The sequence below is a fragment of the Vigna angularis genome, chromosome 4 (genome assembly GCF_016808095.1).
Source record: "Vigna angularis cultivar LongXiaoDou No.4 chromosome 4, ASM1680809v1, whole genome shotgun sequence".
In the NCBI taxonomy this organism is placed as follows: Eukaryota; Viridiplantae; Streptophyta; class Magnoliopsida; order Fabales; family Fabaceae; genus Vigna; species Vigna angularis.
The window spans coordinates 30920290-30937980 of NC_068973.1; the positions used below are offsets into that span (position 1 = coordinate 30920290).

Sequence of the window (17691 nt, forward strand, 5' to 3'; positions counted from 1 at the left end):
AGAATAGATTGATCATTCATAACAAGCGTCAAGATCAAAAAACACTTGAAAATAATTATAAATTACTTTAAAAAGATATGAATTGAGAGATATAAGTTTATTCATTGTTGGAGAAGAGCAAATGAACCACCGAAGACAAGGTGGTTAAAAGCTTACCTTCGCATGAAACGATGCTATGATTTCTTTTTGGATGATAAAATAAAGCAAAGAAAATGGCATTGCTTGTAGCAGCAATCTGAGATTATCCTTCAAAATGTGGAGACCGAAAGCAAGAAATTGGCATACATAACTATTGCCATTTTTGAAGGCAGCAAAAGTGCACTATTCACAAATTCCTTTGGAATTCTGTGTTAGATGTCAGATGATGAAATTGGCAATTTTTGTGTCTCCATTTGCTTTGCTGCAGGAGATGATGGCGTGGGGTATGAATGGTCTTTGCCTTTGCCCCACACCACAAAGTACAGACCCAATGCGATAATGACAACTCCGATGATACTGAAATCAGTGTAACAGAGAAAGACAGAGGAAGAACATGGTCGAGAAAGTTGCATCAACACTATGAATACTTAGAATTAAAATAATAATCAAACTTTGAAGTGTGACGAAAGAATAATAATGAAGAGGTAAGAAGCATTGTTTACCTGCCCAAGTGAAGTTGCTCTGCAAAAAGGAAGGAGCCTAAAGCACAGGTTAAAAATACCGGACCCCTGCTTTGCAACACCAACCCTTGCGCATAATACGTTATTCCAGAGGTAACAATTCCCTGTAATTTTGAAATCGATCATTACGAGAAACTTGCAGTGAAAGTCAGACAAAAATAATACTTTGGGCCCAGTACTAACCGTGTAGGAGAGTTACTTCCTCCACCACCACTGCTTCATACACCTCTCTATTCTATTTTTGCCTTTCAGTAATATTTAAACGGATATGAATATTCGTTGGATTCTTAAACGGATGTTAACATCTGTACACAGATATCGACATTCGATGGCCAAACGGATGTATCACATCCGTTGAGGCCTGGGCGCTGATGTGCGTTCACGGCATTCATATTCTGGGAACTCTCCCAATCATTCCAAATATTGATGTAATCATCAAGGGAGGGCATGCTGCGGACTTCCAAGGCAAAGGAAAAAAATGGAAGAATATCATCATCATAGACATCATCCAATACATAAAATTTTGAACCAAAAAGATCATCCCGGTCATGTATGACGCATTGTTCTGACCCACACTTTACTTTCTGGAATCTAAATTTTTCTAGCAGCTTTATCTTCAATTTTCCACTTGTATTCGCTCAAGTACCTATACACATGCAGAAGGTTGTAATAATAAGACAGAATGAATCATAGATACTATCATAGGCTTAAAATTTTGAAAAGAATACAAAAAAACAGGAATAATCTTCTTGAGAGAAAAAGGATGTACCCATATGTTTTCACAATGGTGTCATAATCAAAGAGATGGTTAATCAAGAGACACAATAATAATAAAATCCACATTCCCCCTTTTACTAGTTAACCCGTGAAGAGCCATCTATCTGCATTTGTATTATTTAAATTAGGGATACTACACCGAGTTCAAGGGGAAGCATGTATAGATTGACTGTGATCTTCTTTGCTTTCATCACAATGAGGTTACCTTTCATCACTTTTAGGATTCCACCTTCAATGTGAATCTTGCACCCAAGGTTATCCAATTGCCAAACAGACAAGAGGTTCTTTTTCAATCCCTTCACATGTCGAACCCCTTGAAGCGAGCGTAATATACCATCATATATTTTGAATTTGATAGTACCAATTCCTGCAATTTCTAAGGCATGATCGTTCCCCATGAACACAGATCCTTCTTAGATAGGTTCATAAGTGTGAAACCAGTCTCGGTGTGAAGTCAAATGCCATGTTGCGCCTGAATCTATACTCCAGACATCAAAAAGTTGTTTTCTGCCTTTAGAACTAGCTTCTGCTTTACTATATAGGATTTCTCCATCGTCAGAAGTTTTTGCAACGCAACCTTGAGAGCTTGATGCTTCAAAGTTCTTCCCTCCACTCTTCTTGTACCAACAATCCTTTTTCAAATGCCTTCTCATGTCAAAATTGTAGCATTTAAATTCTTCCTACCTCGAGACTTTGATCTACCATGATTTTGACTCCCACTAGAGCTACGTTCATTTGATCTTCCTCTCATCATTGTTAAAGCTTCTGCTTGCTTCGAACTTTCTGACCTATCTTCCTTATTCTTCCGCCTGAACTCTTCTTCAAGAATAGCTCCAGCAACATCATCAAAGGAGAGACGACCGATAATGGTTTTATTTGTAATGTTGATGAAGAGTTGATCATACGAATATGGTAAACTCTGAAGTAGAAGCTCTGCACGTTCATTTTCTACTATGTTGAAATCTAACGTTGTGAGCTGAGCAAACAATGTATTCTGATTGTTGATGTGTTCCATCACTGGCGTTAACTCACTTATTCGAAGAGTATAGAGTTTTTTCTTTAAGAATATTCTTGTGCGAAGTGACTTGACCTCGTACAATTCTAAAGTAGAAGCTTTGCACGTTCATTTTCTACTATGTTGAAATCTGATGTTGTGAGCTGTGCAAACAATGTATTCAAATTGTTGATGTGTTCCGTCGCTGGCATTAACTCACTTATTCGAAGAGTATAGAGTTTTTTCTTTAAGAATATTCTTGTGTGAAGTGACTTGACCTCGTACAATTTAATGAGTATCCCAAATCTCTTTTGCAGTCTTTTTCTATACTATACTAGACAAAACTGAATTTGCCATTGCTAAGTGCAAATTGGCAACAACATTGTCATCCATCTCTTTCCACTTTTCATCAGAAATTTCTGCACGACTGCCTTCAATTGCATCTAGACAATTGTCTTTTCTCAAAACTGCCCTTATCTTCAATTTCCACAAGGCAAAATTATTCCTGTTGAAAAACTTTTCTATCTCAAATTTTGCTGTCATGGTTTCACTCTTGAATCGACTTACACAATTTCTACTATGTATAGTACCGTGATAGGTTCTTTAATCAAGAACCTATAGGAAACCCAGTTTTACACCACAGAACTCACAACTCAGACTGTATAACCTCTTTGTATTACCAAACAATCAAGAATACTGGATACAATGGGCTAAAAGAGAGCTTAACCTCCCCCTACAGGACCAAAGTGTTCCTGGCAACGAATAAGACTCAAAAACTAAAGTCTATACAACTCCTTTCCCCCTTTTATACAGACTTCTAACAGAAACTAACAGAACCCAACCCCCTTTTCCTAACTGCCTTGGCAGTTAGGCTATGTGGCTTTTCTTCTCCTCTTATATATAATTAGTTCCCTAACATTACTCCCCTCCCCTCCAACAACCTTGACCCCAAGGTTGAATTCGGGATACTGCTCCTGTATAGTCGCCACGTCTTCCCAAGTGGCACCCTCTTGACCACCTTCTTGCCACTCTATCAACACCTGAGGTATTTCTTCTGACGCCAGCAGCCTTGTTCTTCTGTCTAAAATCCTGACCGGCCAAAACATGGGTCCGTCTGCTTGTAACTCAGCCGGAAGTTCCTTCTCAACCCTCTTCTCACCCACCGCCTTCTTCAGTTGGGAAACGTGAAATATTGGATGTATTCTTGTTGCCTCGGGTAATTGTAACCGAAAAGCTACTTTCCCCACTTGCTGTAACACCTCAAAAGGTCCGTAATACCGTGCAGAGAGCTTCGGGTGCAACCTAGTAGGCATGGACGACTGTCTATGGGGTCTAATCTTTAAATAGACCCAATCTCCCACCTGAAAATATATGCTTCTTTCCTTCTTCTATTTGCTTGAGTAATCATTGCCTCCTGAGCTTGCCTTAAATGTACCTTCAGCTATTTTAAAGCCTCATCCCTTGTTAACAAATCTTGTGCCACCGACTCCACCGATGTCTCACCGGGAATAAAACGACTCAAAGCTGGTGGAGCTCGTCCATAAACTATTTCAAAAGGGGAGCACCTTGCTGCACTTTGATAACTGGTATTATACTAGTATTCAGCCCATGAAAGCATCGTCTTCCAACTCCTAGGCTGTTCTGAGCAAAAACACCGCAAATACCCCTCCAAAATTCGGTTCACAACCTCTGTTTGGCCATCCGTTTCAGGATGGTATGCCGTGCTCATGTTGAGCTGGGTACCCTGCATCTTGAAAAGCTCTTTCCAGAAAACGCTCAAAAATAGAGGATCTCTATCACTGACTATTGACGTAGGAATCCCGTGCAATCTAACGATGTCTTGGATGAAAACCTCTACCACAGTGCGGGCTGAATAAGGGTGCTTCAGCGCTATGAAGTGACTGTATTTACTCAACCTGTCAACTACTACCAAGATTGCGTCAAACCCGTGGGATTTGGGTAGCTTCACAATAAAATCAAGACTTATCTCTTCCCAAATGGCCTGTGGAATCGGTAGTGGTTGCAAAAGACCCTGGGGAGAAGCAGCTAAATACTTATGCTGTTGACAAATCACACAGGCCGCCACCAACTCCGTTATCGTTTTCTTCATTCCTGGCCAATATAGTGATTGGGCTATTTTTCTGTAAGTACGAAACACTCCAGAATGGCCGCCAGTGCTTGTCACGTGAAACTTTGAGAAGAGCTTGGGAATCCAACTCGATTTCGCTGACAAAACCAGCCTTCCTTTGTAGTGAAGGCGGTCATTCTCCAACGTATAGGCTTCATGGCTATTTGGGTCCCCCCTAATATCCTCCATTATCTTTCGAAGCGTGTCATCCTTTTCCACTTCTTTCAAAACCTCCTGAAAATTGTGCCAGTAGGGCCTGGAGATAGCTCGCAGCTCACCCTCCTCCATACCACCTTCTCCTTTCCGTGATAATGCGTCTGCGACCTTGTTCGAACTGCCTATCTTATAAACGATTTCAAAATCATAACCCATCAACTTTGCTATCCAATTTTGCTGGTTGTGCGTGGTTATCCTCTGTTCCAGCAAGTATTTGAGGTTGCGCTGATCGGTATGAACCACGAACCTCCTCCCTAATAGATAGGGTCGCCAATGCTGGATGGTCATCACCACTGCCATCAACTCCTTCTCGTATATAGACTTACTTCTAGACCCCTCCGATAGCGCCTTGCTGAAGAAAGCAATGGGCTTCTTATTTTGCATCAACACAGCCCCCACTCCACACCCTGAAGCATCACACTCCACGTGAAATTCTTGCGTAAAATCGGGCAACGCCAGAACCGGTGCAGATGTCATCACAGCCTTCAGAGTAGCCATGGCTGTCTTGGCTCGCTCCGACCATTCAAACTTCCCTTTTTCAACAATTCCGTGAGGAGCTTTGCTAATTCTCCATATCTCTGCACAAATCTCCTATAATACCCAGTTAAGCCCAGGAATCCCCTTAGTGCTTTCAGATTTCTGGGTTCTTCCCACTCCAACACGGCCTTAATTTTATCTTGGTCCATCTCCACCCCTTTCTCCGATATCTGGTGTCCCAAGTATTGAATTCTTTGTTTCCCAAACTCGCATTTTTTTTTATTTGCCACCCAGCTGTTTTGTTCCAGCAGCTGCAACACCAGTTTTAAATGGTGAAGATGCTCTTCCCATGAGGGGCTGTACACCAAGATGTCATCAAAAAAAACGAGCACCCATTTCCTCAAGTAAGGCGTCATTAATCTGTTCATGGCACTTTGGAATGTCGTTGGTGCATTCGTTAATCCAAAGGGCATCACCAAAAATTCAAACAAGCCCTGATGTGTTCTGAAAGCAGTCTTGTGGACATCTTCCTCCCCCATGCAACCGCTTTCAAATCCAGCTTAGAGAAGAACCTTGCACCCCTGAGCTCATCCAATAGTTCCTCAATAATCGGGATTGGAAATTTATCTGGGACGGTAGCCTTATTCAAGGCCCTGTAATCCACGCAGAATCTCCAGTTTCCGTCTTTCTTTACCAAAATCACGGGGCTGGAGAAAGGACTTTGGCTTGGCCTTATGATTCCTGCAAGCAGCATATCAGAGAATTATTTCTCAATCTCCTCTTTCATGAGATAAGGATACCTATAAGGTCGGACATTTATAGGATTTATTCCCTCTTTGAGCACTATTCGGTGTTGTGCATCAGGTGAAGGGGGTAACCCTTCTCTCTTCTGAAACACCCGGAAGTGGGCATGCAGAACTACTCTGATCTCCACCTGCTGCTCTTCGGTCAATTCGCCCAACACGTCACCGCATGTCCCCTGCTCCACTACGCACATTTCCCAAACCAGAAACCATGACTCAGCATCCATTATCTTTGCAAGTGCGTTTGGGTCTACCAGCTGTCTTGACAGCACTGGATCTCCTTTGATCATCATCTTCTCACCTGCCACGACGTACTGCATGGACATATCTCTCCAATTAATAACCACCTCCCCCAATTTCGCCAACCAAGCAATGCCCAATATCAGATCGACTCCCCCCAATTCAAACACATACATGTCTTCCTCCACCACAACGTCTCCCAGCTTCAATCCCACCTTCTCGCAGCGTCCACTTGTCCACTTCTTACAACCGTCACCCAAGCTCACGGCGTAGGTAGGTGTTTCAACCACACGTAGACCCAGTTCCTCCACCATGCTCCTCTGGCTAATGAAATTGTGGCTAGCCCCACTGTCGATCAGGACTACCACCCTTTTCTCCCCTATCAACCCTGTCAACTTCATGGTCTTGGGAGGCGTCAGCCCCTCCGCCGAACATGCCGACAGCTCCAGAGGTTTCACTTCCAGGTTCGAGCTTTCCTCCAATTCCTCCTCCTCGTCCTCCGCTAGTAACAGGACCCTTAAGTTCTTCTCCGCACATCGATGACCCGGAGCGAATGGTCCGCCGCATCGGAAACACCTTCCTTCCTCCCGCCTTTTCAGAAACTTTGGATAAGGTAAGTTTCTGACCATCCGACCCTTGTTTTCTCCTCCGGCTGGGTTATTACCCCTCGTGTCAGTGTCGTTCGCCATCGTCGACCCTACTCTCCTGGCCTGAACAACTCCATCTGTCCCCCCTGTCCGCGTCGCGAAACTGCGATCCCCATCGCTCCTCACGATCGATGCCGAAGCTCGTGTCCCCGTGTGATTCACCTTACCCCCGTTCCATACTCCTCTGCATGCCCGGTTTATCGCATCTTCAACGTCTCTCGCCACCCTAATCGCTACCATCAAGTCTTGGGGATCTTAAATTCTGACTTGCCCCTTTATTTCTTCTCGCAACCCCGCTAAGAAAAATCTCAGAATCAACTCCTCCGACAGGCCCTGGGTTTGGCCCAGTAGTATCTCGAACTTCCTCACAAACTCCTCCAACGTCCCATCTTGCCTCAACGTGGCCATATGTTCATAGACCGTTCCCCTGAACCCACCGCCAAAACGATTAATCAACCCAGCCTTCAAACCCAACCAAGTACGGTTCTTGGTTTTCTCCCTCCAATACTTGAACCAATAACTCGCACTCCCTTCCATGCTAATGTAGGCGAGTTCGACTTTATCCTCCTCAGCCACCCTCTGGATGTCGAAAAACGTTTCGGCTTAGTTAATCCAGCTATGCGGGTCCACGCCTTCAAACGATGGCAATTCCACCCTCTTCCTCCAATTGTGCGGTATTCCCCCAGTATCTCCCCTTTTGCGGTTTTCATTTACTAAACTGCTACTTCCCTCTGGACCACCCTCTTGATGGTTCGGACCTCCACTCATCAACCTCATCAATTGCTGTAAATCGCGTCTGATTGCGGCGGTCTCCTCTTTAATTCCCTCCACTGTGATCTCCAAGTTGTCTAATCTCCCCTCCGTCTCGCTTCCCATCACTGATTCTTCTCCTCCTTATCCGACAGGTCGGACCAAATGATAGGTTCTTTAATCAAGAACCTATAGGAAACCCAGTTTTACACCACAGAACTCACAACTCAGACTGTATAACCTCTTTGTATTACCAAACAATCAAGAATACTGGATACAATGGGTTAAAAGATAGCTTAACCTCCCCCTACAGGACCAAAGTGTTCCTGGCAACGAATAAGACTCAAAAACTAAAGTCTATACAACTCTTTCCCCCTTTTATACAGACTTCTAACAGAAACTAACAGAACCCAACCCCCCTTTTCCTAACTGCCTTGGCAGTTAGGCTATGTGGCTTTTCTTCTCCTCTTATATACAATTAGTTCCCTAACATACCGCCTACTGGAATAGTGATTATAATTTATGAACCAGTACACTAGGTAAGTTCCTAAGAAAGAGAGGTGGGTCTCGGATAGACACGCTTAAATAATACCAAGTTTTTCCTTAGCCAGAACCTTCCCTAGACATGCACTTTCACAATCTCGCACTATGCTTCTAGTAGCAAGAATAATTCTTTCTGATGTGGCAGATCAGATTTTAGTGCAACCACAGAGCATACTAGAATTTTCTGTGACACTATACCAGTATACATGCAGCGGAATAATATCAATAACCAATAGGCTCTGATACCACTGTTAGGTATCAGAGTAATGAAAATAAGCTCTCACAAGAAAAATATTCACTAAATGGAAGAAATTACAACATCCTCTCTTTGAATACAAGGAGGATACAAGAAATGTTGGTGCATCTTAAACCTTCACTTACACTTCTATATATATGCAAATGAAGAAAGGAAGCCTTTGCCCACTTTAGATGTGAGACTTCTAACACTTTAAAACATTTTTCCTCAAAAATCAACATTTGCAGTTGAAGATCAATAGTAATGAAAGGTGTCATAAGATATTAGAGATTATGAAACAGCAATCACTTACCAGATTAACCATTTCTTCTATCCTACCTATATTCATTTTCTTTAAGTTACATAACTCGCATTCAATCAGCAGTTCTGTACATCATAAATTTAATCCACAACGGTTATCTCTTCATGAAGCCAGCAAATATCCTGCAATGTCAAAAGAAAGTGCAAAATAAAAAGGATCAGAACAAACAAACATAAATAATAACTTAAGGATCTAGTAGATTTACAGAGTGGTTTTGTAAGAAATGTCACGGCAAGTTTGACGAATACTTTTACCACTAAATGCATAAAGGAAGCACTTAATGTTAACATGTTTAAAATAATTCAGTAAAATGTCATGGGAAGTTTATCCTTGTGTTGTTTTGTACTTAACAAAGTTAGAGAAAGTGCAACAAACCATTTTGCATATGCTGTCTGATAATTGTAGTGCTTCTTGCCACCTACCAACCCTGGTAAGGCCTTTGATGAGATAGACAAATGTGCTAAGCTCTGGAACAACACTCTTATTTGTCATGCTTGCATAAAGCTCAAAAGCGTTATCAACCTTATTTGCAAGGGACAGACTCTCAATTAAGGAAGTATATAGATATTTGTTGGCATTTGCAAGACTTGGAGATGATGAAATCTCCTCAAGTAGATTCAGCGCAACTTCCAGTCTTCCAGCCTTGATAAATCTATCAACCAAAATTCTGTATAAAGACTCGACTGGTGCTAATTCATTCTCATTCAGCTCATTCAAAAGCCCAATTGAGATTACAAACTCTCGATTAAAGCCCTCAATAATTTTCCGGTAACTTGACAAATGCCTTGGCCAATACGTCTGTGTCATTTCATCTAGAAGTCTGTGTGCTTCATCAAGAAGGCCAGCGGAACAACAATGATTTATCAAGACCCTATAGGTTATAAAGTTTGGTGCACAGCCCTTTGAGCACATACTAGTATATAGCTCAAGACACTGTTCAATTTTTCCCAATTTCCCCAAGCCATCAATCATTGCAGTATAAGTTACGACATTTGGATAACAACCCACTTCTTCCATTTTAAGTATGAGCTTGTATGCTTCATCCGCCTTTCCAACTTTACAGAGGCCATCAATCATCTCTGTGTAAATAACAACATTTGGAGTGCAAGAATTTTCTAACATCTTGGACAACACTTTCAAAACAAGATCCAATCGTTTCTCTTTAAACAGACCATTAATTAAAGAACTGTAAGTGTACAAATTCGGACTATATCCACGCTCTGACATCTTTACAAACACCTCCCGTGCACTTTCAAGATCTCCAGTCTTGCAAAACCCATCTATGAGAGCATCATACACTATTTGGTTAGGTTCACAACCATTAATTGACATGGTATCCAATAATTCACGGGCTTCTTTAACCCTGTTTGCTTTGCATAAACCATCCACCAAAGCCCCATATGTAATAATATTTGCTGTTTCACAGTCATTGTTATCTAGCTTAAAATACATGTCCATGTCAGAGCATTCCATGTCACCTTGCATTCTGGCATAGATCTGGCAAGCTTTATCAATCTGCCCAGCCTTGCAATGACCATCAATTAAAGCTGTATACGTAATAACATTAGGCTTGCAACCTTCCACCAACATCATCTGAAATAGTTTATTTGCATCAAACACCTTTCTTGCTTTCAGGTATGCATGAATAAGAGCAGTATAAGTCACTACATTTGGGATGCATCCGTCTCTTAGCATTTCATCAAACCACTTGTGAGCCTGTTGAATAAGACCAGCTTTGCAAAAGCTATCAATTAAAATAGTATACGTATAAACACTGGGAACAATGCCGTTCTTTTTCATTTCTTCAAACAACAAAAAAGCCTTCTCTACCTTGGAGGCATCACAAAGAAAACCAATAACTTTAGAATATGTACTATCATCAGGAATGAAACCCTTGCTCATCATTTCGCATATAATCTTAAAGGCTTTATCAAACTTTCCAGCTCTACAAAGACACCGTGCAAAATTGCTGACATTTACCTTATTTAACACAACCCCTGAATCTAACATTTCACTGTAAGCCTTTTCCGCCAATTCCAGCAAATCTGAGTCGGGCAGCTCCTCATTGCTGCATATACTACCAATGAATATATTATAAAGCAGATAGCTGGGTTGGCACCCACAGTTATCCATTTTCCTAAACAACTTATAGGCATAAGAGTAATCCCTGAATTTACAAAAGGCATGTACAAGAGAATTAAACATTTCCCGATTAGGATAACAGCCTTCTGTCATCATCAGGCTAAGAATTCTCTTACACCTGCCCAGCTGCCCTTTCCCCAAACAACCAGAAACCAAAGTTCTATATGTAATAACATTGGGAATGCAGGAATTCAACCGCATTCGATCCAAAATTTGCATAGCTTCTTCAAAACGCGAAGCTTCGCACAACCCGGAAAGCATCCTATTATAGAAAACTGTGTCCGGCACAAAGTCTTCCTTCTCAATCAAACTCAGCGCATCCTCACACCTCCCCGCTTTGCAAAGGGAATAGGCAAAACAACTGAGGGTATATCCATCCATGAAAAACCCAGAGTTGGACATCTCTTTCTGAACCAAGTAAGCAGTATCTAACTTATCAGCCCGAAGAAAAACCTGAATCAAAGCATTATAAGTGGTAGGAGAAGCCTTGTACCCGAAATCCTTAAGCCTCCCCAACTCTTCCAACGCCACATTCCACATCCCATTCCTGCAACACTTTTGAATGAGAAAATTGAGCAACTTCCGAAGAAGCATCCTGTCATCATCCCTAATTTGCATCAGAAACATGTCAGACACTCTTTCATTAACGTCATTGCAACACAGTAACTCAATCAGCGCATTGTACACCACAGGAGTGTGGGTGTAACCGATTTGACGACTCGCCCACAGAAAAAACTCGACGCACAGCTGAGGGTGTTTAACGAGATTCATCACCTCAACAACCAGAGACTCGCTTAGCTTACCCCGAAACTGCCTCAAGAAATTTTGGGTTTCGGAGCCAAACCCGGTTCTGATTGCGTTGGAGATGGATACGGCGTCGTTAGAGGAGTCACCGGAGGGGGTGGAGGAATTGAGCAAAGAGTTGCGGAGGAATGCGTAGTGTTGCGACAACTGGAGGGAAGAATCGTGCAAAGAAGTTTCATCGTCGGAGGGAAGAAGACCTGGGAGAGGGTGGTGTGAGGAATTGGAGCAGTGTTGTTTTGGGTGTAAAAATTGCATAGAGCGAGAGAGAAGATTGTTCAACTCTCTCTTCTTCATAATCATCAATCAAAATCAACGACACACGAACCAACCAACCCTTTGATTTAGGGTTTAAGAGAGAGAACCAAACAAGACAAAGCCCTTGGAGTAACGAAAGATAACTCCATTTCATTTTCAAACCAACTCATGATGATTTCAATTTTTTATTTCTACTGTATAAGGTTAAAATTCTTAATTATGGTTTCATCTTCTTAATCGATATTAAGAAAGATAACAATAAATTTTAAAACTACGATTCACACGTTACATTCGCACTATGATTACATATAAGATGTACCTAACGTATATATAATAATTTGATTTTAAAAACTTTAGAGATTTATTTGGAATTTCTTATTATACAGTTTTTAAATATATTTTTAATCTGTGAGTGGATCATGATTAATTCTTTATTATTCTTTCTCCTTACATGGTAAGATTTGTAATCCTTATTTTTAGTATTTATAAAATGAGGGAATTTTAGTTTTTATTCATATAAAATATTTTTTCCTCAACATTTTAAATTACTACTTTTTGTCTTTACTATCAATTTTAAGATGAATAAATGAAGTTTATTCTATATATTATATTATTTTAAAATGACAAATATTGATAACATATCATAGACGTGGTTGGAAATGGCCAATTAGTCATTTGTTCCCGTCACATAATATTAGATTGAATGTAGTGATTTTCAATTCTATAATAAAAAATAAATAGATTTTTTATATAGATTAAAAAAAATACTATTTTTGAGTTATATATTTAAATTTTTTAACAATGAATCTTACAAACAAAATTTCCAATTTAAATTTTACAAAAGTAAAAATACTATTTCACAAAAAAATAAAGTTAATCACAATTTTATTTCGAGGATGCAATAGCTCTGTGACAAAGCTGAAAAAGGGTTAACTCAAAGATATTCAATGTATATTCCTATTTTATAATGACGGTGTAAGTGTATATTTATAGACTTTTAAACAATTGCTATCCATTTTATTGTTTAGGAGTAGTAGGACAGCAAATTTTATTAAGTAAGATGAAATAAAATTAATTCTTTTATCCTAAATAGACCTCAAGCCCAATATCTAGAGGCAAATATAATTCATGTCCTGTTCTTGTCCTAAGATTATGTCTAAGCGTCCCTGGATCAAATACCAAATTTGCATCACGGTCTCTTTGGATTGAATGATAGATTTGAGGAAGTGAAAGATATGAAAAACAAAGGTAAATGAAAATTATGTTGTATGGATAAAGAAAAAGATAATAAAAAATGTAGGAAAATAAGAAGAAAGTTTGTACAGAATTTAATTGATGTAGATATAAAAAAATTGTTTTAAAAGCTGAAATTGTAAGATGAATAATTTTTTTCTTGAAGTAAAAATTATAGTTATAATTATTGTTGTTTATTAATATTATTAATTATTTTTTATTATTTTATAAATTTATTTTTATCAATTATATAAATTTATTTATATTATTATATTTTATTTTTATTCTGTAAATTATTATTATTATTATATATATCAGAAATGTTAGATTAGAAAAAATAAAGAATGTTAAAGCCAATTGTTGTTCTATTTTATGCTGCAAGATAGAATTTTTCAAGAGAGGAAACGGTTGCTAAATGGTTACTTAAAAACACAAGGAAAAGTGGACCCAAAAAAAGGCGTAAGATGACCATGTATGTATACCTTTATTTAATCAGTCTCAAACTATCGTTGTAATGATTTTTAAGTAGTTATTTTAATAATTAACAATACTATTACACACAATGCTATATATGATTAAATGACCGTAAATATATATAATCTATTTTTAAAAATATGCATACAAAGAACTATATACTTATGCAGGAAAACATGCACTCTTCTATGATTAGGGTTAGACGCAGCAATAGTAAGTAAACAGAACTTCAAACCCTAAGAAAGATCATTGTTATACAGTGTTTCAGAGACGTAAGAAAATGCATTAAACTTTCCTCTAATTTTTAATATGTAAGGAACTTCTTCGGTGTTAGTGAGTATATGTTTGTGCAACTTCCACACATCAGAGGCGGCTTTATGTATTTGATTTATTCATACACTATACTTCACAGAAAACTTAAAAGAATAATGAAAAACAGCAAATATAATTTACAAAAATGGTTTTTAAATGGTAAATGTAAAGTTACAAAACAAAAACTGAGACACCTTTATTGTTGTTTCAGAGCAGCCGCTATCTTCTTATGGAGGAGCTCCACTCCTAGACGTGGGGACAATCGTGGTAAAGCCACCTAGAAAACAGAACAAAGTTTACTCAGACAGAATCATTCCATCTCTATGTTGAATCTTATTTTATTATTACTTGGTTGTCATGAATATTGCAAGAAAGGGAGAACACAGTATCAATTAGTTGGAGTTGGACCATAAAATCAGAAACTAATAGGACTAAAAAACTTCTAATGAACTGGTTTGCTTCCATGAGGTCCATCTTCATAAAGATGGTTGAGCAAATTGCGATGCAACTTCGAAATGAGAAAGACAGACTTATATGGGTAGTTCTTCAGGCTTAAGATGGCCAAAGTTACAAATTGTGTTTTCAATGAGGATTATGATTAAGAAGGAAAGGGAAAAGCTTTGATAGATTAAGATTAGTAAGTTGTTTCTTTGGACTTTTCTTCGAGGAATGTTAGCAACACCCTCCAACATTCAATCTACCATTTCGTTGAAAGTAATTGAAAATCATAAATTTTGGAGGATCCCCATTTCTCATTTTGGAGGGTCACCAGAATTTGTAAATTTCAAATAAATTATAGACAATTATAAAGAGTCTTAAAACGAAACACTCTTCTTTTTCTTTTCAAAGATGGTATCTCTTAGTACTTCTTTGCTAACACTCTATGCCCTATTTGTTTAGGCTTTAGTTGTGTTCATTTTGGGGTTATATCAAATATATTTCATAAGCCCACAGTTCAGTATCTACCGGCACAATGGCGTACTATAATCACCGTGTGCAATAAATTACATCTAAATATTAAACAAAATTCAGACTAAGTATGAATGTAAGACCTGACTATCCAACAGTTAAGGTCCGAATGATATGCAAACACCAATATACCGCAAACTAAGTACTATAACCAAAACCATGACATAATAGTGAAAACTAGAAGGGGAATGAGCTTAATAAGGAGTCAAACAACTATGCTAACAAATTGGACCAATTATTCATCTTCAAATAAAAAGACACAACGAAGACTCAAATGAAAAAGTTAGAAGTTCGTCAATAGTGATCAACAATAAGCTGAGTTCAAACTAGATGGCTGCATGTTATGTTGGGGAAAGCAAGGATGAATAATTGTGATATCAAATTCAAAAACGAATTCTGGTAGGTTTGCAAATAGGGAATACTTGAAGGAGATAAAAATCTTCCAAGAGTCAAGTAATTCAGGACTTAATAAAACCAAAAAAGTAGGAGAGGTTTCCTAATGTTTGTTTTTAGTTTGAGTAGAAAAAACTGCAAAAGATATCAGTCATTCAAAGATGATATTCAAATCTCCAGGAAAATTCTTTGTCCTACTACTGATTGCAGGTTTGCATACAAATACAAGCATCAAACTTTAACTATTTAAAGACATTATGAAAACCTAGTGGGGGACACACACTTTGTTAGGTTTCACTTCCTTAATTAATGGCTAAGGGAGCCCCTGAAACAGAATAAGGGAAGAGACAGAGATGATAGAATTTTTCCTCCCCTTTTCATTCATACAAAATCTATATAAAACCATTACAAGGAATATTCATATCACAGTTGGTTACAATCAAAGGGTATTCCTGATTTGGTGGGTAAGGAAATCTACAAAGATCGAAAGCAAATCTTCCAAAATGCATAACTGAATTATTCTGATGCAGTGAAAAAACATGACCTGGCACTTCTAGAAACAAAGAGGTTTTTTATGGAACATAATCCTTCAAATGGGCTGGTGTGGTAGTAATCCTTTTGGGCCTTGCATTATTTGGATGACTTATAGTTTGCTTGCTAACACACTTCTACGAGAAACATGAATCCCTGCTAAATCACGATTCAAAGAAATTAGGCACTTGCCTACCTTGTAACCCTTCACCAATGAAAATCAGATGCAATCACCTAGGTCTCCGGGGCAGAAAGTGTCCCAAAACAACCTCTTTTAGCCTAATTTTTTTAAGCAAGTCCCACCCTTTCAATTTTCATTCCCGTCTAAAATTTTCTAGTTACACACTCGTCAATGCGAGTAGTAGCCCCCACTGTGTTGAATTAAAGAGCTTCATAATCATCAATGAATGAAGAAGAGTAGTGTGCGTAAGGGAACAAACCTCGGTGCCATCGGAAAGCACCTTAGCCAACACAGGTATCTCGTATTGATAAGCATTTTCCCACTCGGGATTGCTGGTTATATCCCTTATCTGACGAAACAAAAGCAAAAATCAAATAAAAACCTCGTACCCATTGTCACCAATAAAACAACCAACGTGAGAGAAAGAGATATGCCTGCAAATCAACGTCGTTAAGTGAATCGGGACCGGCCAGTAAGAATGCAGCATGAAGCTTTTCTTTAAGGCCATCGCACAAACAGCAACCTGGTTTAGAGTAGAGAACAAGCTTTCTAGAAGGTTCGGCAGACGAAGATGAAGACGACAGAGGTCTGAATTTGAAAGCCTTTTGTCCTCTAAACAACAAAAGTGGCGATGGCCTTGCTACTGCAAAAGCTCCTAAAGCACTTCCCACTACCATGCTTCTCTTCCACACAACTCAAATTTTCTCTCAGCTTATGCCCAACTTTACATATACACCATAGGCTTTGTTGCAAAAGCCCATTTTACATTCTTTTGGGCTTTTGGGCCTTTTTATCGTCATTAAACAGCCAAGCATAATTTGGGTGTTGCTCCCTCCACCACCACCATTTCTCCCTCCACCTCCCCAATCTTTTACAAAAAAAAATTAATTACAAATATAACTTTTTTTACTTTTAACTCTATTTATTTATTTTAAACTCAAATCTTATCATTTTACCCATTTTTACTTTTTACTCAGCCCCACCTCCCAACTCTCCTCTCTCTTTTCAGATTCTCACCCTCCAAACTCCACCACATCCCTTTGTTTTAATTACAAAAATATTAATATAATAAAATTATATATTTCATATAATTAAATTAATAAATAATTTTTTATATAATTATAAAATTGTTAAAGAATACAAAAATCATATATAAAAAATATATATTATACAAAAACATTAAAAAAAATTAATTATATATAACTGCAAAATACAAAAAAATATAAATATAAACTAATAACAATAAAGATCTTCAAAAATACACTATTAAAATACATCAAAAATATATTCAAAAATAATACATCAAAACATATAAATTACATTATTAAAATATCTCCAAAATTAATATAAAAAAGTAAACTAATAAAAATAAACTGGAAAATAAACATGTAACTTTAAACAAATGTGAGCATCCGATGTCAACATTCGTTTAAGGCAAAACGGATATCCACATCCGTTTTCCCTTAAACGGATGTGCGCCTTCACGACGAATCCTTCAAGCACCACCACCACACACCGATCTTGGCACAGTTGATCAATTGCTTCCACCACCACTTGCAATCTCTCACTAAGCACACCAGCTAATGAAAGTCCACCAGACTCTGAG

General features: G+C 38.5%; 2 protein-coding genes across 6 annotated transcripts; both read right to left on the reverse strand.

Annotated features, from left to right (window-relative positions):
* Positions 1–352: 352 nt before the first annotated feature.
* On the reverse strand, positions 353–12134 carry LOC108331585 (pentatricopeptide repeat-containing protein At1g06710, mitochondrial). Of its 4 annotated transcripts, none has more exons than XM_052875943.1 (5): positions 9167–12134; positions 8783–8913; positions 843–1305; positions 642–763; positions 353–556 (listed from the first exon to the last, which is right to left on the reverse strand). In XM_052875943.1, exons 1-2 carry the CDS (start codon positions 12035–12037, stop codon positions 8872–8874), a joined length of 2913 nt encoding a protein of 970 aa, XP_052731903.1. In that variant the 5' UTR covers positions 12038–12134; the 3' UTR covers positions 353–556; positions 642–763; positions 843–1305; positions 8783–8871. The 4 variants fall into 4 exon arrangements, with proteins under 4 accessions (XP_052731903.1, XP_017421862.2, XP_017421861.2 ...); XM_052875942.1 differs by having other exon boundaries at positions 469–495; XM_017566373.2 differs by having other exon boundaries at positions 353–763; positions 8809–8913.
* A 2013-nt stretch (positions 12135–14147) lies between these two features.
* LOC108330870 (uncharacterized) lies at positions 14148–16780 on the reverse strand. Of its 2 annotated transcripts, none has more exons than XM_017565455.2 (3): positions 16520–16780; positions 16345–16434; positions 14148–14288 (listed from the first exon to the last, which is right to left on the reverse strand). In XM_017565455.2, the coding sequence occupies exons 1-3, from the start codon at positions 16760–16762 to the stop codon at positions 14208–14210; spliced, it is 414 nt and encodes a 137-aa protein (XP_017420944.1). In that variant the 5' UTR covers positions 16763–16780; the 3' UTR covers positions 14148–14207. The 2 variants fall into 2 exon arrangements, with proteins under 2 accessions (XP_017420944.1, XP_052733038.1); XM_052877078.1 differs by lacking the exon at positions 14148–14288 and adding an exon at positions 15918–16060.
* Positions 16781–17691: the final 911 nt, after the last annotated feature.

Excerpts from the sequence above, each read along its gene's own strand:
- LOC108330870 (XM_017565455.2), bottom strand. The coding sequence starts at position 16,762 with ATGGTAGTGGGAAGTGCTTTAGGAGCTTTTGCAGTAGCAAGGCCATCG. Across the intron at positions 16,435-16,519 it reads TTAACGACGTTGATTTGCAG|ATAAGGGATATAACCAGCAA; the intron begins GCATATCTCTTT and ends TTGTTTCGTCAG. Across the intron at positions 14,289-16,344 it reads TGCTTTCCGATGGCACCGAG|GTGGCTTTACCACGATTGTC; the intron begins GTTTGTTCCCTT and ends TCTGTTTTCTAG.
- LOC108331585 (XM_017566373.2), bottom strand. The coding sequence starts at position 12,037 with ATGATTATGAAGAAGAGAGAGTTGAACAATCTTCTCTCTCGCTCTATG. Across the intron at positions 8,914-9,166 it reads CAGACAGCATATGCAAAATG|GATATTTGCTGGCTTCATGA; the intron begins GTTTGTTGCACT and ends TTGACATTGCAG.